Below are 24,624 nucleotides of genomic sequence, written 5' to 3'. Positions count from 1 at the left end.
CGTATCTTACAACCGGGCAATGTCTGGCTGGCTGCTAGTAAATGTAAATATATATATATATATATATATATAATTTATTTTTTGCATAAATCTTTACATATAGCTACACATTCATGAATATGTTCAGGCAACTAGTTGGAAATAACTTAACCAGATACTTCATCAAGGGATGTTGCTTTTACAAAAGCTTTCTTGAGGATTTGACTTTTGTAAAAACAAGATCACCTGACGAAGTCTCTAGCTATTTGCAACTAACTGACGTAAACATATTCACAAATGTGTAGTGATACCTAAATGTTTATGTAAAAAATAAATAAAAAGTATATGTATAAACCTCCTTGTACTCATGAACATTTGAACAATATTAACCTGAAATTGTGTGTATATATATATATATATATATATATATATATATATATATATATGTATAATTATTAAACAACTCAGATCTGCTTGCTTGCTTGCTTGCTTGCTTGGGCATTTAAATCGTCCATCCGGTTTGTGACTTCCGGTTTCAAAAAATTCGTCTGCTTACCTTTTTCATGGCCGCTTTGTCTTAAGTCCGATATTAAAAGCATCTGCTGCTATTCAAACCATACACAAAGTCAACAATATTTTTTTGTTTGAACTTATTTTAACACGTTTTCCTTACAAATAAATGTGATTTAACCCCATTGAGTCTAAAAAAAACTGATATAAATATACAATCTATCAATCTATCTATCTATATAATTATAAAAGTCAGATCAGCTTGCTTGTTTGCTGGTTTGAGCATTTAAATTGTCCATCCGGTTTGTGACTTCCGGTTTCAAAAATTCGTCTGCTTACCTATTTCATGGCCGCCCTGTCTAAAGTCTGATATTAAAAGCCACTGCTGGTATTCAAAGCATACACAAGGTCAACAATACAAATAAATGTAATTTAACAACGCTGAATTAAAAAAAAACTGATTTCAAAATAAATATACAATATATAATCATAATCATATTTATAACCATACTTACTGCTTTTAGTAACACTTCTGTGGATTCTGACGATTTTTTTTTTTTTAGGCCCTACTTAAAAAATATTTTCTCTTCAAGGAGGAGGGGGGTAGAAACTTCTTTTTAGTAGTGCTTTTAGTTGGGCCTCTCTTATTTGAATTAGTACTTGCAGTAGTGCTCTGGAGGCTTCTTGAGTTTAATGTTTTTCACTCATCACTTAAATAATGTTTTCTCAAGATAATAAAAGACAATATAATCTCAAAATCACTTTTTATTTTAAACATTTTTCATCTTACCCCTTAAGGGCAAACGGGTAGATTAAATAAAAATAATGATGGAGAGGGGGAGTAGACCAAACTTTTCTCAAAGTGCAAAATCGCAAAAATAAAATAAATAATAATAATGACGGGGGGGGGGCTGAAGGAGTCGACGTCAAATCGGGGTTGTAAATCGTTCTGAAAATGGGGGATAGATTTACTAGGATGTTGTATGTGAAACTGAACACTCTTCCAAATCTTTAAATATTGATTTTTATTTTTCGTCTTTTTTTAATAATCTGGTAGTGTCCAATAATAGTTGAAAAAGGACGAAAAGGAAAAAAGTTGTAATTGATTGTTCAGGTGCACCTGCATATTTCTTAAATTTATTTTCTTTACCCAAGTTGTGCATGATTAAAATTAGAACTTAGTTTAAAAAACTATATTTTTCATGTCCAAAATTATTTATTTGCGATTATTTTAATTTGTACCTTTTATTGAAAGATAGAATTGTTTTCAAATAAAAAAAACAAAGCAAATATTTTTCTAATGTAAAAAAAAAAAACTACTTGATCAATTTACATATTTAAAAAAAAATTTGTTTTGTTTTTTTTTTACGACCAAATCTTCTTTTTGGGGACTAATTAAACGGCCTTTCACGATAATATAACAAAAGATTTTTTTTTAATAATTAAAATTTTAGCGTGGGGAATCACTTTCTTACATAAATTTAATGTAAAATGGGACCCCACTTCTTGGCAACATAGGAAAGCATATAATCGTTAGCATTTTTTTCAAGTTTGGTGGCAAGAGTGGAGACAGAAAGAGGAAATGGGATGGGGTGGGGGTCATAAGTTCCAAACATTTTAAAAATATGAAATATGTAAAAAATACTTCAAAACGTGTGTGTATGGGGCGACTTTTCATTTTTTGAAAAACTAGCAGGTGTACCCGGCGTTGCCCAGGTGTTTGGGGGGGTATGTAGGAGAGGGTGACCCTGTTTTAATATTATAAAAAAAAACACAATGTTAAGAAAAATTGGAAAAACCAATACAAAGGTTACCATGAACAAACGTAAAAAAAAAGGGGGGAAAAAATGTGTAAAAGAGGAAAAAAAAAAGTTTAGGCAGAAAGACAGGCTCGAACCCGAAACATCAAGGCTAAGGCGGAAAAAAATGTCCGACATGTTACCCCTAAGCCAAAGAGACATACACAATAGAGGATAAAATTAAACCTTTAAAACACTTGCAGGTGGTTGAAACTAACGCAAACGTTTTCTAGGTCAAACATGACGTCATTGGCGTAGTAGCAGGGGCAGAGAAAATGAAGGAACGATTTTTTTCGGCACCCATCCCTGTACAAAACTGATGATTTTAGGGTGAAGGAATTAATGTTTTTGGCAAATTTTTCGATATTTGTCGGGCGAAGGTTGGAACTTTAAAATGATACCTATATGACGAAAATCCGTTACCCGTGTCGAAAGTTTTTGCGAGACACACAAACACACATACATACATACATACATACATACACACATTTTCGTTTTTATATATATATAGAAGAAGATTTGCTTTGAAAAGTTCTCACGGATATTACTTAATCAATTAATTTTTATTTTCTGATATTTTTAAGGCTGATAACAAACGCAAAAATACTAGGGTGGACCTGTACAAAGCACACTCTCTTTTTGTATTTTTTAACTTTTTTTTTCTTCAATTTTTTCAACAAATTACACTTCTTTTATATAAATGATTTTTCATTTAATCTAAGAGCAATGATGTTAAGACCTTTATTATCCAATGTATTCCATATTGTTTTTGTTAGTAGCAATGTTTGTTTTTGTGCATACATTCAAGTTTTTTTTCACACATGCAAAATTATGTATTGTTTTCTCTGGTGGCCACATTTGTTTTCGCATGCGCGTGCATTCAATTTTAGCATGTTTATATATTAATTCTGTATATTCACTTGCACTTTAATATATTAATTGTGTATACTCACTATTCCATAGCTAGCTATAACATATAGTGACCCAACGGGTCACGGGTAGTCAAGTGTGTATATATATATATATATATATATATATATATATATATATATATATAGCATAATCACGTCGACACACTGGTTCTCGTCAGATCTCCGAAGTTAAGCAACGTTGAGCCTGCTTAGTACCAGATGGGTGACCATTTGAGAATTCTAGGTGTTGTATATGCTCTCCGCTTATCTCGGCATTTGTTTCCAGTCGTCCTGTACATATACTTCACTTGCCACTGGTATTTAACAATGTCGACTCAGGAGAGGTGTGGTTAAAGATTCTGCACCTCCTGCTATAAAAATTTCACACGTAGGCACCCCTTTGTGGGTATCTATAATCTGTCTGAAGGAGTCTATATATATATATATTTATATATATATATAAACCTAAGAATAAGTAAAAAAAATTGTTTTTCAAAGTTCAGTGATTTTTATTTACATTTTTTTGTTTAATGGTTTTATATTTTTTTCTTGTTTTCAGTCTGTCAGTGGAATTGTCACTGACTGTTGGAAATGAAAACCTCTGCTGCTGTCAAAACAAACATGGTGTCCCTATTGTTTAGGTTCAGCAGACAAACATGGCAGGAGCAGCACCGGAAGTTACGCTACCAGAGTTGAATCTGAATGATCTGCCGATTGATGACTTTTCAGGCAACGAAATGGTCTGCCTTGAATCAGAGCATATGGTAGATGTAAGTCATTCAAACTTATCAAATTAAACCATAAAAAAATCATCTTGTATCAAAAACAATTCTTTTATTAATAATTAGTTTCCCTTCAGAAAGTTTTGCATTCAGTAGTATTCAGGTACTTGTTTGGTTTAATCCAGACATTTAAAAAAATGAAAATATTAAAAAAAAAAAGAAAAAAAGAACAATTATATTGTACGTACCTGTTATGGAATAAAGTTTACATAAAAAAATTTCACTTAATTTGATCAAGTAGGGTTTTTTTTTTGTTTTTTTTTTTAGAGGAAAACGAAATTTTTATGAGGTCGATCTTGTTGTGGCTATCTTGCTTATTTCGCGGACGAGGAGGGGGGTGCCTTTAAACTAAAAAAGGGATTAACAAAGGACAAAATGAAAAAGGGTTTAAAAAAGGACAGAGAAACTCTGTAAAATAAGTGAAAAGAAAAAAAAAACATTTATCTAGGTATTTTTTCTGTCCATGTTTCAAAATAATCTCATCAGATTTTGACAAACTTTAAGTCATGATGGAATCATCTCCCTTGGCGCCCCTGTCCTCATCTTCGAAATAACCAAGATGGCGGGATACGATCGATCTCTTTATAATTTGATTTTCCTCCGTAAAAATAAAACTACTTGATCAAATTAAGTGATTTTTTTTTTCAGAGAACTTCATTCCATAATGGGTACATACAATATAATTTTTTCAATATTTTCATTTTTTAATGTTGTGATTAAACTAAATAAGCACTGTATTCAGATAGCATTAAACAATTCTTATGGTAAAATCATCTCTCTCTCTCTCTCTCTCTCTCTCTCTCTCTCTCTCTCTCTCTCTCTCTCTCTCTTATATCCATCCATCCAGTATGGCTGTAGGCGAGATTGAACACACTATACGAGTTTGTAGTGTAATTCAAATCTTGTCGGAAGCTGAATACTTGATGCTTTGCCAGGGCTATTAAGGGTATTTTTTATCGTGACGCCATCACTAGATGGGTTGCCTACCACGGCTTAAGAGAGTCCTCAAGAGAAGGATAGACCATACCAGTTTCTCAACCTGGTATTTTACCTCAAGCTATAGTATATTTATTTACATAGACAAATATTACATAGTCGCTATACTGAACATGCTAATGTTTCAGACAGTTGGTTGGCAAGAAACCAAAAGTCACTCGTCAGGTAATTCAATAAAGTTTATTTGCCACTGAAGGCATCTGGTTCTCAAATGAAAGAAGTGAAATATATATTTTTTTTATTTAGAAAAATAAAATAAAAAAATATATTTATTACAGTCAATCAACAGGAAAAAATCACTGCTCACACAAATTCTTCCAACTGATTTTGCTGCTTCTCAAACGTCAAATGATTTCTCCTTCCTTTCCCACCGACAAGTGACCTGTTTTTATAAAGCATGCGCATGTGATCTCGCGAGACTTTGTTCACTACAAAACGTCACGACCGCCATGATGGACTCTTTCTTTCTTTCATGACGCGTACGACTCACAGGACAGACAGACACGAGGATGTTTGAACGGTAAGCCATTTTCCCCGCACTCCCCCCTGATCTCATGATCACAGAGATGGCAAGGGGGTGGTGATCGTCTTCGCTGGGTGCTTCTTTGAGGCGGGGCGACACACGCCTCATCTTCACTTATGCTTTCATCTATGGTCTGAGGGTCGAGCATCTCTGTCTCTTCTAGGAGGCTACTACTCTCTATGTCTTCTGGGAGGCTACTAATCTCAGAGTCACTGTCTGATGGTGGTGCTGCAATCCAGAGTGATGTCTCGCTAGACTCTGACTCTGATTCGCTCATGTCGTCTAGTGATGGTTGCATTACTAACCGTATGTCTTTAACATGACGGGGCACGCCGTCGACCCGCACCGCTTGTGGGCTGATTATTTCAGTGACTCACCCAACTCCATACCTTGTCGTGCACTTGCCTCGCGGGTTTTTGATCCACACAACATCCCCTTTCCTCACTCTCTCACCGGCTACTTCCAGTTCAGGCAGTGGGTTCGTCTCTATGCCCTTCACCCTGACGTGATACCTATGCAATGTATCAGCTGGTGCCATAGAGGGCGAAACATCATCTTTCAGGGTTACATTGCACAAATGAACAGCCTCAAATACTGTGCAGCCTGATCTAGCTGCGATTGTTTTGATGGTTCGATGATTCCGTTCAATGATCCCATTTCCACTAGGTACATGGGCGCATCAAAACCTCAGATGTATTCCCAACTGTCAGTAAACTTCCTAAACTGCTCACTGGTAAATGCAGCACCATTGTCAAGCAATATCTCTGTTGGAGGTCCACGTTCAAGGAAAATATTGTTTAGTTGACGGACAATAGTGACTGTATCTTGTCAACGCAGCATATGCCATATGGCAAACCTTGATGGACCGCAATCGATGAGAGTCAGGAAATCCTCGCCATTGTGGTGAGTAATGTCTATCGCTAGCCGGCTCCAGTGGCTCCTAACTTCCAACTTCCCCTTTTCCCAGTGAACGGGTGCCGGGTCAATGGACTGGCATTCCATGCAGTTTTTGACCACTTCCATGACGTCTGCTCTTTGCACTCCTGGTTCAATCAACTTAGCGAAAAGTAGGGTCCACTTGACTCCAGGATGCTTGCTTTGTTGGTGGATTTCCTTAATCTGATTAGATTGACCAGGGATCATAGATGCTGCACAGTGAGGTTGCGTAGGTTCAACAGTTCTTTTTATGGCATCAAGCCATCTTTGAGGTACCCTTGTTAAACAATCTGCTTTGTTTATGCTGGATCTGACCAGGGATACCTCCATTGATAGTGCATATTCATTCACCAGGCTCATGATCGTGTTGAGCCGTCGACGGATCAGCATCTCGCTTGTTGCTTTGGTTCGCACTCTAGCCCGTCTGGTAAGAGAATCTGAAATCCACTTATGGACGCAAGCAGAATCTGTGAATAATCGTAGGGTGGTTGTCTTCCAAAGGATTGCCAAGTTTATTCCCTTGATCACTGCATTGAGTTCTGCCAGGTTTATGTGTTGGGAGTCCTTTTCTGGGCGCAACCAGCAAGCGTCTTCTACTACGGCTCCATCATGGACTACCGACACGCCAATGGCAAGAGAGCTTGCGTCAACCCATACACTATGGTCCTGGCTGTCAACACACCATCTGCCCCGTGCTGGATCTTCTTTGTGCACTCTGGTGAGGACCTCTTTGACTATTGTATTGAGAGGTGTGTCATGAATTTTGTCACCCATCCGGCGTCCAGAGGCTCTCCGTTTGATGAATGCCACTGCAATTTGAAGCCAGCCACCCACAGTTAGGTGCCCAACCAACTTTCCACAAAATGAAAATACGTTCCGTCATATGAAAACACAGGGCATACCTGGGATTTCATTGCCTCATTTCCAACACAGAACATTATCTTCTTGCCAGACCTGCAAATCGAGCACTCTTGCACCGTCCTGTAGCCTTTCTGGTTCCTTGCTGAGAAGGCCAAAGTTATGAAGATGTTCTTTTACGCGCGTTGCAGGCAAAATTTCTTCATCCACATACACATCGTCAATATATGCAGATGTTGCCCGCTGAATACGCTCATCCTTAGTCAATATAGCGTCAACAATCCTTTGCATAATTGATGGTGTCACATTAAGTCCAAATCCCATGCGGGTTAAGCAATACCTTTCTCCCTTGTTGAGCACCATTTGATAGGGCCATAGTGACTGATGGACATGCACTTGAAGGTATGCTTTACGAATATCCAGCATAGATACATTAGATCCTACTTGCCGCCATTCCCTCAACTTCTCGGTACATACATCCAAGCGGGCTGTAAAAGGATTTATGTGCTCATTTAGTTCCCAATAGTCGAGTACCGGCCTCACCTTCTGTTTATTATGCTGGATAACCACCATTAATGGGATCAGACACTTTGGGGGGCCCAATTCCTTCTCTGGATAGGGAACTAGCCATCAATTTTGTATCCAAGTCTGTAGATCCTTATCGTATTCTTCACGAACTCCAGAGGGAATTTTATATTCCAGAACCCTATTGTACAACTTCACGGATGGCTGCTCATCGGACCATTTCCAAGAAACTGTCCAGGATCTCGTATGCTGGTCGAATTCCACATGAAAGTTAGGCTGTTCCAGTTTCATGGATGCACCCAGAGCAAGGCAGGTGTTAGAGAAATGTGCCTTACCCTCACCATCAATACGGACACCACCCAATTCTTTGATAATGTCCATTCCTAACAGCAGGTCATAACTTTTCAAGAAGGTCCCCACTCACAACCAGGCCTCGTACGGTTATTGTAGGCCCATCACCGACACGTGTACGAGTAACAGTAACTTCACAAGAGGCTAGCGTGCTCCCACCGACTGTCAGTACTGGAATCCTCTTGTCCCATACTACACAACATGCCTTGCACACGAGAGTCTGCGTGCACCCTGTGTCTACGAGCGCAAAGCATTCATGCCTATTCACACGCACTCTCACTGCGGGTAGCGCCCTATTTGTCAATGATCTGGGGAGAATACTGGCGCTATAGTTTACTCCCCTTGTCAGTTTCCTGGACAACTCTTTGCTACGTGACCTAGCTTGCTGCTCTGGTAGCAACACATGCGTCTTGGCTTTTCCTGAGCAGACGTGTCCTTTACACTGCTTCGGCTTTGGCAGTCCCTAGAAAAGTGGTTTGGCCCGCCACATTTATAATAGCTTACACCATCTTCTAATGGAGTAGATACTTCTGCGGCTGCTAGCACTGGCTTCGCGTCTTTTTCTTTTAAAATATTGCGGGCTCTAGCCAACAATTCCTGAAGCCCAATCTTGCTAAGCCTTGACGACGCTCGTAGCAGTTGGCTGGTGTTGTCTGGGAGTCACAACTTAATATGCATTCAGTCACTCCACCAAACGGCGTAGTTAATCTCTTTAAATCCGCCAGGTAGACGTCCACTGTCTCATCCAATCCAAGCCGTCGTTCGGTGAACTGCCTCCAGGCAATAAAACGGTCCGTGGTAAAGGCAGCGTATAGTGCCTCCTTAACCTCCTCCAGAGTTGGTTCATCCCCGAGCTGTTGATAAACTGAGTATGCCCACTTGGTCAGCCTCAATGGGATGACAAGCGTGGGATCCTTTATTTTGCAAAGCCGGCAGACAAGCTCAGCTTTTTCCCACCATTCAACTACTGAGGGTCCGGCGGAGGAGCCATCGAACTCTGGTATCAATCTCAGATCAAACTTGTCCATTGCAAAAAAATGGCCGACATAGCTTGCAGTCGATCAACAGGCAAAAATCACTGCTCACACAAATTCTTCCAACTGATTTTGCCGCTTCTCAAACGTCAAATGATTTCTCCTTCCTTTCCCACCGACAAGTGACCTGTTTTTATAAGGCACATGCACGTGATCTCGTGAGACTTCATTCACTACAAAACGTCACGGCTGCCATGATGGACTCTTTCTTTCTCGATGCGTACGACTCACAGGACAGACAGACACAAGGACATTTGTATGGTAAGCTATTTTTCCCACATGTATAAAAATAAAATATTAAAAACGTTAAATTTAAATGGGAGGGGTGACATTAAGTGACATTTTATCCTCAAAATAGGAGGTGGTAGGGGGAAAGAGAATTTCAGGACTTAACAGAATAAATGGGAAGAGTAGAAAGAGGTAAAGAGGGAAAGGAAAAGACAACGGAAATGGAAAAAGAAAAAAGAAAAAAGAAAGAAAGAAAGACAGAAGAAGGACGAAGGGGTCAGGATGATTACATTACATTAATATAAGGAATGGGAGGTGGTGAAAACATTTGAAATCAACTTATATTAAGGGTTTAGAATTAAAGTGTCCAAGAAAGAAAGACGTCGAGGGGTGTAAAGACAAACTAGCAAGTTATCTGTCCATCAATGTTTCGTCTATATTTCGAGGCTTCTTCTGGATGAATTCGTGTTTTGTTTTTTAATATCATTCATCCAGAGGAAGTCTTGAAATTAAGACGAAACGTTGATGAACACATAATTCGATTTGTTCCTTCTTTTATTTCTCTCTCTCTCTTCTCTCTCTGTATGTCTCTCTCTCTCTTTCTCTCTTTCTCTCTCTCTCTCTCTCTCTCTCTCTATATATATATATATATATATATGTGTGTAGTAAGTTATAAATATAAACCTGATGAATCCTTGCATGGATGAAACGCGGAATATTCTTTGTAGCTTAATTGCCATATATATTTTATAACTTACTACCTAGCTCTACCTACGTATTGAGCACTGTTGTAGGGAATACTTAAAATTTACGCATAAATTTTCATATATTAATTTACGCATAAATTTTCATATATTAATTTATGTGATTAAATTAAGTAATCATTATGTATATATATATATATATATATATATATATAGCAATTGCTTCGTCTTTACAGACGTTAGCCATCCCAATGCTCCCCGCCAACCTCATCATAATTTTCAGGTTAATCGTTACCGGCACCCAAACCTCGTCCATGGGCCAGAAGAGGACTTTTCAGGCCAGCATTTGACTTGCACCGTCTGCCATACATATGGCAGACAACGTTGTATGTTGAAACTTGTTTCACTTCTGGCTCGGTTTTTTTTTTTTTTTTTTTTTTTTTGCTTACTCTGTTCATGGCATGTGTTTTTTGTAGTTAATGTAAGCCGCTTTTGAGAGGAGCACGTGATTACAAATTTCACATTTCCAACTGTTTAATTCAATGGCAAAACAAACACATCGCCTTTCCAAAAGTTTCTTTTGAGTTCAGCATGATCGATTCTTTCCCTCGCAAAAATTTCAGATCCCCCTCTAACTAGCCTTCTCCATTCGGGCCGGTATTTTGCCAGAGTCTCCCAGTTCTGAACAGGAATCTCGAAAGCTTTAAGATCGTCTTTATGCAATCCTTGAAGTGCTTTTTTGCTCGATGTTGAGGACGTTTCCTAGTCTTAAGCTCGCCATGAAACAGCTGCTTAGGCAACCTCACATCCTCCATTCGAATATATATATATATATATATATATATATATATATATATATGCCGTTACAAACAGACAAAAGTTATAGTCCGTTGGATACTGTTGAACTTGTGTACCGGATTGTCTGTCATAAATGACTACATGGGCTCGACCGGAAGTAGCTAAACCTGTAAAATATACCAAGCGCTAGTTAAGTTGGTCAGGCAATGAAAAAGTGATAAAAATCACACTTAGCTAATAAAAAGTAAAGCGAACGACTTTTAAAAATTGGAAGAAAAAAATTGGAAGAAAAAAAATTAGATTTTAATTTCAATTAGTTATAACAATAAAGCACACGACAATTAATTGAACCAGCCTTGATAAATTACTACAGTCGCCAGAGAAAGTCCTAAAATAACTTGTTTTCCTTAAAATTCTCTTGAAGAAAAAACTTTCTATTTATTAAAAAAAAAAACTTATTTATTCACGAAACTTCAATTCTTACAACTTTTTGAAAAAAACAAAACAAAAAAAAAGTAGCAATTTTACAAAAAAAAATTACCCTAACCCCACCCTAACCTTAAATCCTGACCCTGAACAAAAAAAAAATAATAACTGGTGCATAACGTGCAATAGTACCATAGTTTTTAATCACGCGAAAAAATGTTTCTACTAATTTAAAACAAAAAATTTCAAAAATATTTATTCATGAAACTAGTCATATTTTATTTTTATTGTTTTTCAAGTTTTATTTTTAATTATCCAAAAATTACGAAAATTCCTTGAGTAGGACAACTGCTATTGTGTTTTTAGTAAAAAAAAAAAAAAAAAATTATATCGCTATAGGTTACAAATGTTGGAAAATATTAAAATGGGCAAAATGGAGATAAGTATGTCGCTCTGTATTCGCAATCTTCAAGGTGTTCACATCTAAGAAAAATGCAATTCCCCCCAATTTTCCATAAAAATTACTTTTAATTATAAATAATTTTTACTTGGATATATTACTATTTTCGACACGACAAGTAAGTACTGTGTTTTTGCTTAAACCACATATTTTAAAAAGTCGATCTGTCGACTTTATCTTAACAAATACCAAATATTCTTTAAATAAAAAAAAACGAATATTGTCTCTTTTTAAAACAATAAATGTTCACTAAATTCTTACTAGTGATGGGACGATTCCAATATTTTTCCCGATTCCGATACAATTACCGATTCCGATTCTTTATAAATCTCTAATTATTTAACTATAAGATTGTTATTTCCCCCGATTTTCGTAAACATGTTAAATATGCAGATATTTTCCTAGAAGTTAAAATACACTTGTGGAGGATGATGTATCGATTTAAGCTTTACTTGTAATTTAAAATCAATGAATATTTATTATTTTATCATTATTACCAGCAATGGAAGATTTTACTTTAAACAAAATCAAATAAAAAAAGACAATTAAAAGAATCGATTTGGCATTGGAAAATAGGCATCAATTTTTCCGATTCTGATACTGATACCGATTTCAATACCCCCCAAATCTTCCGATTTTTCCAATTCCTGCTTCCGATTCCGATCAATCGTCCCAACACTAATTCATACCCTAAAAAAATTATTATCAGCTAAATATTCGGTATTTATACAGTTTAATCAAAACATTACAAAATGGAAATATTGAAAAAAAAAAAATGTTATATTGTACGTACCCGTTATGGAATTAAGTTCTCCGGAAAAAAATTTCACTTGATTTGATCAAGTAGTTTTTGTTGTTGTTGTTATTGTTGTTGTTGTTAAAGAGGAAAATCAAATTTTAATGAGATCGATCGCAAACCTAAACTTTCTTAGCATATTATTCTTTGGATAAGCCGCTAATCATCTTGTTCCTCTTTTTCCAGATGAGGAGGGGGGTGCCTTTAAACGAAAAAGGGATTAACATAGGACAAAATGAAAAAGGGATTAAAAAAAGGACAGAGGAACTCTGTAAAATAAATGAAAAAATCCTAAAATATTTATGAAGGTATTTTTTCTGCTCATGTTTCAAAATAATCTCGTCAAATTTTGACAAACTTTAAGCGGTGATGGAATTATCTCCCTTGGTGCACGGCCCTCCTGGTGTGAGAAATAAACAAGATGGCAGGCTACAATTGATTTCATTAAAATTTGATTTTTCTCTGTAAAAAAAAAAAACTTGATCAAATTAAGTGAAATTTTTTTTTTCAGAGAACTTCATTCCATAACAGGTGCGTACAATATAACTTTTTTTTCAATATTTTCAATTTTTTAATGTCTGGATTAAACTGTACAAGTACCAAATATTCTTCAAAAAACGAATGCTACTTATTTAAAATTGTACTGTTTTAGTCAATGGGCCGACATAACAGTTCGTTTCAAGATGGATAAAATACTAAACTGGGACTTTTTTACTTTAGCGACATCAGATTAATCAGCAATCATTCTGATGATCCAATCTTTTTTTTTTTTTTTTTTTTTTTAAGTTGGAGCTAGGGCTAGGACAACAGCATATTCTTTTCATTGAAAAGAATATGCTGTTGTCATAGCCCTAGTAATAATGTACGTACCAAAAACCTAAACTTTCTTATCATATTATTCTTTGAATAAGCCGCTAATCGCCTTGTTCCTCTTTTCATAATTTCCCCCACTCTTTATCTGTGCCTAAACCTAAACGTAGATTCCATGAATAAAGCTTTTTTCTTAGAACTGCACGCCTGTGGAATTGTCTTCGGTTTTCCTGCTTTCCAGCTGACTACAATATGGTTGTTTTCAAGTCTAACGTAAACAAGTTTTTGATGAACCGCCGCTCCATATAAGTTAACAAATTTACCGAATTTCCATTATTAACGATTATTATATTGTCCAATTTCTACTGTACACTCTTTAACCCTTATCCTCGAGTGGCCTCTTGGCCTTGATAAGTGGTGATGCCTATGTAAAAAAAAAAAAAAAAAAAAGACATGGGGTTTCAAATGCAACCGCTGATAGATGAATACCACCACCTTCATTTTCCCACATCAATTACAGGCAAGTGTAACTCTTACTTACCACAGACTCTTACTCTTTTCCTTACTTTTTCCTTACTTTTTTCCTTACTCCCTTCATTATTCCTCACTTACTCCTTCCTTTCAGTCATCCCCACAAGTACCTTTATGTGTAAGTCGTCTATGAAAATGTTGGATTTTATTTTTTTTCATGTAGAATTTTCTTTTTTTTATATCGAAAGTGAATGCTGTTAATTACCTCAATTCAACTTTTTTTTTATTTTATTTTATTCCAAGGTGTAATTGTCTTTTTATAGATTTCTTTTTGTTATGTTTTCGATTGCTGCTATCTTTGAATCCCGTCAGAAAAGACGTGAATAGTATTTGATGCCACAATTTAATTAAACATGTTCATGCAAATGTTAGTGGAGAGCCCGCTTCATTCACATGTAACACACAAAACAATATAAGTCACCAGCTTATAATGTCTGTTTGTCTGTCTGTCTGTCTGTGTGTGTCTCTATCTCTCTCTCTCTCTCTCTCTCTCTCTCTTCTCAACTCTGCTAAAGATAAAGATAATAGCAAAAAACACTAAAAGCTTTTTTCTGCAACTGTCTTTGACATATAAACTGTGTCAATCGCTTTATTGCAGATTAGTAAAATATCAATATTTCACTAAATATACATCACAAAAAAATGAAAATTGTACCATCAATGGATTGCTTTAAGATTAGTTCTTTCTAAAAATTTTATTCAAATTCATGCTATATTCACAAAGTTATGGCATTTTATTTATAATCAAAGAAATTATACTGTCCATCGATTTATTGCAGATCTCTTAAAATGCCAGAAAATAAGGCGATTAAAGGTTATTGACAAGCAAAGGATATTTGCTGGACTCGCAAAAGGATTGTCCAAAGATTTAACCATGGAGCTGGAAAGGGACCAAGAACCTTGGCCTCATTTTTGAACAACCCGAACACAAAATCCAGAAAAATAATGGCACTAGGAGAAACCTTTCAGATCGTGATATTCGGAAAATTTGTAGGGAAATCAACCGAAATACAAACAGCACCAGTGCTTCCATTTTTGAAAAAATTGGAATCGCTCCAAGATCCAGGCAGACCAGATACAATATTTGGAATGAGCCTGCAAGGAACATCAAATCTCTTCCAAGACCTTCATTGAACAAACGACATAGGGAAAAACGAATGGCTTGGATACAGAATTACATGAATTTAGGGATGACGCCCATGCTACTCTTGACGGTCTGGATAGATGGATCAAAGTTTGAAACCCGAACGAAACTCTGACCCATTACAGAGTTCATCGCCAGTAAGGAGGTGTAGGCATCATGTTTTGGGTTGGAATCATTGGGGATAAGTTGATTGGACCATGTCGAGTACCAGAGTGTGTAAAGCTTACCAGCAATGCGTACACAGCCTTTTTGGATAATCATTTGTCGACATGACTGGATGACCTACCATCGTCATGTCGCTTTCAGATGATTTTTATCCATGACAATGTACCACCCCATTCTGTTTGGGTCAACCACAGCCTTCCTTGAATCTATGGGATTCGTTGGAGAAACACTTATGATCTGACCATCGTGTTTTCCAGACCTTAACCTCATTGAATATCTCTGGTCAATATTAAAAAGAGGAGTTTATGAAGGAGAGCAATTTACTTCAAAGAGTGCCTTCTGGAGGAAGATAGTTGACGTTGCTAGAGCCATAACTCCTTTTAAGATCAAACAATTGACTTCCTCAGGGGACAAAAAGTTGTTTTAAGTTATTTAAAAAAATGGTGGATATTTCGATAAATAATTAATTTATGTGACGCTTATACCAAGAATATGCTCTTGTTTATTATTCTTTGACAGAAAAATATAATAAAAAGTAAAGTTCACAAGATGAGACATTGTATTTTTTAACCTAAAACAACATTTTAAGAGACCTTACAGGTCTCTTATGGACAGTGGAAATTCCTTGATAAAGAATAAAATATAACTTTGTGAATATCGCATGAATTTGAATAAAAATTTTGGAAATGACTAACCTTAAAGCAGTCGTTTGATGATATAATTTTTATTTTTTTTTTGTGACGTATATTTAGTAAAATATTGATATTTTACTAATCTGCAATAAAGCGATTGACACAGTTTATATATATATTAGTGTTGAGACGATTAATTGGAATCAGGAATCGAAAAAATCGAAAGATTTAGGGATATCGGAATCAGAAAAATTGATGCCTATTTTCCGATGCCAAAACGATTCTTTTAATTGTCTTTTTTTTATTTGATTTTGTTTAAACCAAAATCTTCCATTGCTTGTAATGAATGATAAAATAATAAATTTTTATTGATTTTAAATTGCGAGTAAAGTTAAAATCGATAGATCATCCTCCACAAGTGTATTTTGACATTTAAGAAAATATCTGCATATTTAATGTTTTTTTTTTATGAAATTCGGGGGAAATAACACTCTTACAGTTAAATAATTAGAGATTTATAAATAATCGGAATCGGGAATTTAGCATGGAATCGGTAATTGTATCGGAATCGGAAAAAATATTGGAATTTAATAGTCCCATCACTAATATTATATATATATATATATATATATATATATATATATATATATATATATATATATAGGGTGGCCACAAAGTCACGCACCAATGTTAATTAAAAAAGTTAAAAAATTAAAAAAGTTATAGTAGTAAAATTTATTCAAATTCAGTTCATTGGTGCGTGACTTTGTGGACACCCTATATATATATATATATATATATATATATATATATATATATATATATATATATATATATATGAGAGAGAGAGTATCAATAAAAGAAGAAAACGACAATATAAAAATATATATTAATGTACATAGATTTATTTGTTTATTCAATAAGGATGATACATCCAGTAAGAGTGCAGGTTCAATAAAACTCCTTATACCGTAGTATTTCGAAGCCTAATGCTTCTCATCAGAAGAGTAGAGAAGATGCTAGGTAACATAATAAGGATGTGACGTCTAGCGATAGCTACATTAGGAGCAAAGTAATTAAACAGAAGCTTTCTGTCGTCTTTAATAATATTTGTTATATATAAAGCTGTGTGTGTGTGTGTCTGGTCACAAACAGGCTCCTATGTGGTTGACTATTTTAAAAAAACTTATTGCATATAATGATAGAAGATGTATCGAAACACAGGAATGGGTATGTTTGATCTGGCAGAACGGCGGTTCATTAAAATTGTGGGGGTCTGCGTTCGCACCTGGTCCACAAAGTATGGAAATAAAAAATTTGAAAATTAAAAAAAAAACGTTTACAAGTGTTTTTGATATAGGTGTACATAATATTTTGATAAGTATGTTTTAACTTAAATAGAGATGGTATAATAAAATTGTGGGGTCTGTGTTCGCGCCTGGCCTCCATAGAATGGAAATAGGTACAAACTTTTATAAAGACTTTTCATATCTATCTGCGTAAGTATACTTTGATAATTGTGTTTCAGTTTGAAGAAATATGGTATAATATAATTATGGGGTGTTCGTTCGCACCTAACCTCCATTGAATGGAAATATGTTACAAAGTTTAACAAGGTTTTTTAATATAGATCCACAGAATATTGTGATAAGTTTTTCAGTGTGAACAGGTATGGTATAATAAATTATGGGGTTTATCTATTTTATTTTTACTTTCATTATATTTTGCTTTGGTTTTGATACCCCCAAATTCAACCCAAATTTACAACCCTTCCTTTTCATAACCTATCATACTTTCATAAATCAGAGTCCATTTTCTGTAGGCTGTTTTTGAACCCAGTCAACGACGAGTACTTTTGCTAGTGTGTATGTATGTATGTATGTATATATATATATATATATATATATATATATATATATATATATATGTCTGTCTTCATATTTTAAAACTCTATCTTCTCTAAAACTAAAAGTCACAGAGCGGCGCTAGGGACCTCAAATGTTTGGAATTTTTGCGGACCATTCTTTTATGGGTCTTTAGCCGGTTAAAATAGTTTTTAAGGGATCAAAAATAGGTCCAAATTGAAAAATCGTTATACATTTTGTACATTCACCATAGTTTATTTTTAATTTTTAATCAGTTCATATGTGTGTCACGTTGGTACAGTGGTAACATTACCAGCTTTGAATACTACAGCTTCGGTTTCAATTCTAGCCGATGGCATTCAAATACTTGTTTGTTTTTTTTTTTACTTTTGAAATCACGATTCTATAATAATATATACGAACTCTGGACAAATTAAAATATCCTATTTAAGTATATTTTACGCCTGGGCAGAGCCGGACCCCCCCCCCTCCCGCCGCTACTCATATATATATATATATATATATATATATATATAACATTATTTAAAGACGGCAGAAAGCTTCTGTTTAATTATACCTCTTTATAAAACAAGTACTTATTAATAATGGATTCCCTAATCATATCATAGGCCAACAAATAAAATCTATGCTGCAGCAAAATATCACATAACACAACCCGAATTTCATTAACATTCCCATTGCAATCAAATGCAACCTAACTTTAAATTAGAAAAGGTTATAAGAAATATGATACATAGATACGCGTCCCCAAAAACAGTAATATAAACTTTTCATTTAATATAAAAAAAAAAAAAAAATTGGGATGGCCACCATCCCGGGGTTCGCCAGCATGGCGCCGGCCAATTTCTTTGTGAATTTAAATCTGATCACTCTCCTCCACCCTTATCCTCTCAACCAATCTTGATGAAATTTGGCATGATAGTGGTCCCTAACATATGCCAAAACTGATTGCACTGTATCTCCTAACTTTGACCTTCCAAAAATAACGCTGCCAAAAACAATGTAACGGATCATTAAGGATCCTTTTTTCTTGAGATGCATATAATTCTTTGGAAAATATTATGATGATACATCCCCCTTTTAGATACGTACTAAAGATGCCACCCAAACGAAACAAAAATGAAACGGAGGAAAAAAGATTGGCAAAGCTAGAAGCTAATCATAGACTATTAGCTTCTAATCTTGTCGAAAGAGTTGCTGCAAATCGCTCCAATGAAAACGCTTCACATAGAGAAAGACGTCTGGAGCTCAACAGAATACGCCAAAGAGAAAGGAGATCAAAATTAACAAATTTGGAAAGAGCAGCCCAACGTGAAGCTGACAAAACTAGACATGCTGCAAGGCAGTTAAATTCATCACAAAAAGAAATTCAAGAAAGGCAAAGAGATTGTCGGGAAAGGCAAATGAAAGAAAACAAGAAGACGTACACGGGTTCAGTTGAGATAAGCAAGACGAAGAGTAAATGAAACAGATGAGGAAACCAAAAGAAGGCGTATACAAGGTGAGTTGAGAGAAGCTCAAAGACGAGAGAGTGTTCAGAAACCGAACGAATCTTTCGCCTATCCGAAGGGCATAAGCGAGAGGCTGAAAGGAGAGAGAGTATGACTTTACCCCAGAAAATGATAGAAAAAGAGGCAGCTAGACAACGGATTACTGCTTTGAGACAACAAGAAATAGAAAATTTCAATAGAATAGGATTGCTCTACAACAAAAATGACTCTCTCACTACAGCTGACATAGGAAAAATGGACAAAGTATGTCAGCATTGCTCAGCTGTGAAATTTAAAGGAGAGGCCCCTGGTTGTTGCTGTTCCTCTGTCAAGGTTGTGCTTGATAGCTTTCCACCACTACCTCAGTTGCTGCAAGATTTTCTCTCAGGCAAAGGTCCCATCTCTAAAGAGTTGCTGCAAAATACACTTAGTTACAACAACTGTTTTGCAATAACTTCATGTAGTCACGAAAATGCGGTGTTACATTGGTGGAATTCTTCTTTTAGAATCTGAGGCCAGATTTGCCACAAAATTGGGAATTTTATGCTACCTGAAGATGGCAAAGTTTATTCAAATCTACTTCTTGAATAGTCTGGAAGAGGTGCTACATAGTCAGGGACGTGAGAGTAAATTCGTTCAAAACTGTTGTTTTCAGTTGACAAATTAGGCTGTCAAGCTTCGGAGAATGTCTTGATCAGGAGAAGGAGAGGATTGAAAAAGAAAACTTGGAAGAACACAAAGCACCAAAGGCCGCAAGAAGAGCACCCACGGCGATTCAATGCTCCAACAACAATGTATGAGATTGGAATATTAATGGAGAATGAACCAACAGCAAACCGAGATGTTGTCTTGCGTTTTAAAAATAATACATTGAAAAGGATCTCTGAACTACATCTTCTGAACGATACTTTAATGTACCCGTTAATGTACCCCTATAGTTCTCCATCTTACGACATCTACATGAAGGCATCCAATGGACGAAAAGTTACTCAACAGCAGTTTTATTCCTACCATTTGATAACTCGGCCTTGAAACTATTTTCTGCGATATCAAAGGCTGTTTCAACAATGGCTGGTGGATGTGTACAGAAAGATTGAAACAGAACGTTTACAGTTTCTGAGGTGGGAGCAACAGACCTTGAGAGCTGACAATTATGCCAACTTGAGGGATTAAATTCTTCGGGAGGATGGAAGTCCAGAACAGATCGGTCAACGAGTGGTCCTTCTGGCAATTTACACAGTAAGCCCTCAATATATGTTTGAGCACCAAAGTGATGCCATGGCTTATGTTTGGTGAATGGGCTGAGCCGACCTCTTCATCACTTTCACAACAAATCCAAAGTGAATGGAAATTACAGTAAATTTTCTTCAAGGACAAGAACCTTAGGATCGTCCAGATATTGTTGCCAGGGTCTTTAGACAGAAGCTAAAAAATCTAATGGAATGCATTAAAAAAGAGGATATGGCGAGTTGAAGACTGTCGTGTACAGCATTGAATACCAAAAGAGAAGACTGCTGCATGCACACATATATCTGTATATCGTCAGAGATCCATTTATTCTGGTTGAACTTTGTCTTCTGGGCCTGCCAGGTGAGGATGTGTGCATGCGGTAGACCTCACTTTTGGTATTCAATGCTCTTCTTCCCTGACAATGCAAAAGCGATGACACATATGGTGCACGGACCTTGTGGGCCATTTAATCCAAGATAGACAGCAAATGCTCCAAAAAGTACCCTAAAGAATTTCTTCAGTGTACCAACCAAGGCTAGGTCTCTTATCTCAAGTACAGGCGAAGGAAACCAGAAAATCGAGGCCAGACTGGTACACTAAGGATGAATAAAAATGGTCGGTATGAACATCAAGAAATCACAAATCAGTTGATTGTTCCCTACAACAGAGTCCTCCTTCATCAGTTCAACGCTCACATTAATGTAGAAGTTTGTACCGGAGCATACAACAAAGTCCCGGGTAAGTGTGGGTAGCTTTGCTAGTGTGTTATAAACTGTTTAAAAATAGTTATGCAAATTAGGCATTGAAGTAGTTGTCTTTGTGCCTTTCTCCTATACTATATGCTTAGAAGAGTATCATGATTAATGGATTTCTAACTATTGTATTTAAATTTTTTCAGATCTTGTTCATTGTTTATTACCCATTTTCTACCCCCCTCTCTCTCTCTCTTTCTCTCTCTCTCTCTACCTTTTCTCTCTGGACTCCCTCTTTCTTGACCCACCTGTTTTCCAAGCTGGAATAATTATTTTGTGAAAGAATCTCAAACGAAATTCATTTTTCTTGCAAAGAGCATAATAGAAAGAACAAGACAACTTGACTAATCTCTTTCTCTCTCTCTCTCTCTCTCTCTCTCTCTCTCTCTCTTTATCTATCTCCCCATCTCACTCTTCCTATCTATTTATCTATCTCACTTTTCCTATCTATCTATCTATCTATCTATCTATCTATCTAACTCCTCTTTCTTTAACTCTCTCTGTCTCTACTTTCTCTCTTTTTTACTATTTTTCTTACTTTCGATCTCTTTTTCTTTTCTCACACTCCATATCTATGTGCGAAACGATTGTCCTCTTTTCAGAAATAATGGCTGAAATAATTTTCCAAATTAGTCATCTTTCAGAGAAAAACAACCTAACTTATATAATAATAATAAAATATTAATTTGATCTGCCAAGCAACTTATATTCATACACTCTTTTCTCTTTGTTCAACAGCAATGGAAAAGTCACTTTGATAAGGTAAGCTTATCAACATTCTTTTCGTCATGCATTTTGACTTTTAGTACTTCAATGTTTTGCGGCTGAAGAGTTCCCTGTTATTTGTAAACATCAGTGTTTTTTTTAACGGTACTTGTCCAGAATTCCACCTATATTAAAAACATTTTTTTTTTTTAAATATGTATAATGTATGTATCTATGACGGAAGAAAAACATCATATTCTAAAAATCATGTTAATCTATTAAGTCGTTTAGTTTTTAAATAAAGCAAATCAAATTTTATAAGCATCGGAGGAGTGACTATCTAGCGACGCCATTTTTAAAAGTCATAAACAGGGGAGGTAATTCAACAAAAGTCAAACTTGTGAGATTTGTGTTGTAATGCATAATAATGTTGAGAAATGAAATGGTATAAAAGGTTAAGGAAGAAAATATTTCAATGTCAATATTTAAAAAAAAATAAACACTGAATTTTATTCTATTTTATTTAAAGAAAGATTCAATGTTGACAATAGATGAAAAATGAAATAAATTCAGGACAAAAAAAAACAAAAACAAAACAATTTTGTATTTTCTTCTTTTTTAAGCAAAGTGCATTTGCCCTTTCTTCTTGCTTTCTGATCCTTTTCATCTGTAGAAATGAAGACGAGAAAAGAAGTCTCATTCTAACATTTAATAAACAGCTTTATCTGTTATCTTCGTTAGTAAGAATAAGAAAACGGGTTGTATAGTGAATGGGTTAGTCGTGGAAAAAGTTTCTGTGAAGAGACGTTAATGATTATACAGGCCTGTTGAAAGAGAAGAGTGTTCAGTGGATACTTGTTGACGTTGGTATTCGGAGCGTGAGTCCATGTATGGACGAGGGGGAGGGGGTCAACAGATTATAGAGTCCTGTGGTAAAAAGAGAGTATGTGTATGTACCGCATGTGGAGATGGCCATGTTGGCTTGTTTGTATTCATGCTAGCCCAAGGCCAAAGGGCCCAGACGAAGTCATGCTTCAACAGAGGGGTGTGCCGTCAGCAAGAGCTGGGAAGAAAGAGGGAGAGTATGTTGCCGGTTTAAGCCTTTATAAACTCGGTCACATGGCTGAAAGTTGACTTCTGATTGGACAAGCCAAGAAGGAAGTAATTCGCGGCTGCTTATATTTGTTGCAAATCCATCTACTACAAATCACTTGATGCTTTTAATCAAGTTGTGTGTTTTAATGTAATCACGTAGGGCTTTTAATGGAATCAAATAATACTTCTAATGTAATCAATTGGTGTTTTAATGTAATCCTATGGGAATTTTATTCTGTATGGCTACTATTTTTATTGGTTTCACATTACTTTTTATCTTAATGCCAAGTAATAAAATAGACTTATATTTGTTTACTGTCTTTTTCTATTTTTTTATTCTATGATTCGAATATTTTATTATTATAAAATATCTCAACAGAAAAGTTTATTTCTTTAACATTTCAGTCAAATTTGTCGTATCAGAAAATGCATTATAGTCATTGACTTTTACAAAAAAATGAACTTTAATCATTGACTTTTACAAAAATGAACTTTAATCATTGACTTTTACAAAAATGAACTTTAATCATTGACTTTTACAAAAATGAACTTTAGGTATTGAATTTTATGAAAATGAACTTTAGGTATTGAATTTTATGAAAATAAACTCGAGTCATCAACTTTTATAAAAATGGACTTGTGTCGACTTTTATAAATATGAACTTTAGTCCTTTTCTTTTATAAAAATGCACTTTAGGCATTGACTTTTATAAAAATGAACTGAAATTACAAAGTGCAGTTAATTTATAGAAAATGCAGTACATTGATTTTTAGAAAACACACTTTATTAATTGATTTCTAAAAAATTAAGTTTATATATATAAATGTAACTCTTGGTTCGTTCGTAATTAATAGTCTAAATAACCACTGGACGGATGGCTTCCACATTTTGGTATAATATGTTTACTGTACCCATGCGTGTTTCTATATATCTCTTTTTAATTATAACATTATACTTAATTTTTCTATAATAAATAGGGTGTTTTCTTTGTACGGATGGGCCATTTTTTTTATTTGGGGACAATTATTTTACACCGCGTGCCATCACGTGACATCACTAAACAGAACTTTTATATACCAAATTGACTTTTTTCGTTTAAAAATGGAATTATTTCTCTTTCGTTAATATATATATATTTTTTTTTTTTTTTTTTTAAATATTTCGTGTTTTATATACATAAAGTACAAATGTTATTCTCTTGATTATATTTGTTTGGGAGAAGCACAATTAAAAAAAAAAAATTAAAACAGAGCGAAATTTAAATTTCCATTCCATTTTTACAACAATCCAACGCGTACTTCACAAGTTTTATCAGCCCTCTTGCACTTTAGGCAAATGGAAATTAGGAAGACAGAAAAGGAACAGCAGTCGTCTAACACCGGTTGAAAGAATGCCATTGATTGGATAGAGAAATTATGACGTCATTTTATAAATAAACAATTTTTGACGTGTAGTTTTAATTAATTAGAAAATAAATAGTTCACTATAAGTCAGTGATCGAATTATTACTTAAATGACTTTAACTCTTTTAAAAATACTTCTACATTAATTATTTTTATACTATTAT

At 35.1% G+C, this 24,624-nt stretch overlaps 1 protein-coding gene across 3 annotated transcripts in view; it reads left to right on the top strand.

The window, feature by feature from the left end:
• The window catches only part of LOC145248184 (rhomboid-related protein 2-like), a 333,868-nt gene that overhangs the window by 144,859 nt on the left and 164,385 nt on the right, over positions 1 to 24,624 (top strand). For all 3 annotated transcript variants that reach the window (XM_080110038.1, XM_080110036.1, XM_080110037.1), the window contains exons 2-3: positions 3,759 to 3,969; positions 21,995 to 22,018. In XM_080110038.1, coding sequence (XP_079966164.1) covers positions 3,856 to 3,969; positions 21,995 to 22,018 — 138 coding nt within the window. In that variant the 5' untranslated portion in view covers positions 3,759 to 3,855. The remainder of the gene's footprint in view (positions 1 to 3,758; positions 3,970 to 21,994; positions 22,019 to 24,624) is intronic.

This window comes from Euprymna scolopes, chromosome 26, assembly GCF_053919585.1.
Source record: "Euprymna scolopes isolate OS-2025 chromosome 26, ASM5391958v1, whole genome shotgun sequence".
NCBI classification, from domain to species: domain Eukaryota; kingdom Metazoa; phylum Mollusca; class Cephalopoda; order Sepiida; family Sepiolidae; genus Euprymna; species Euprymna scolopes.
This window is presented reverse-complemented; position numbering and strand designations above follow the sequence as displayed.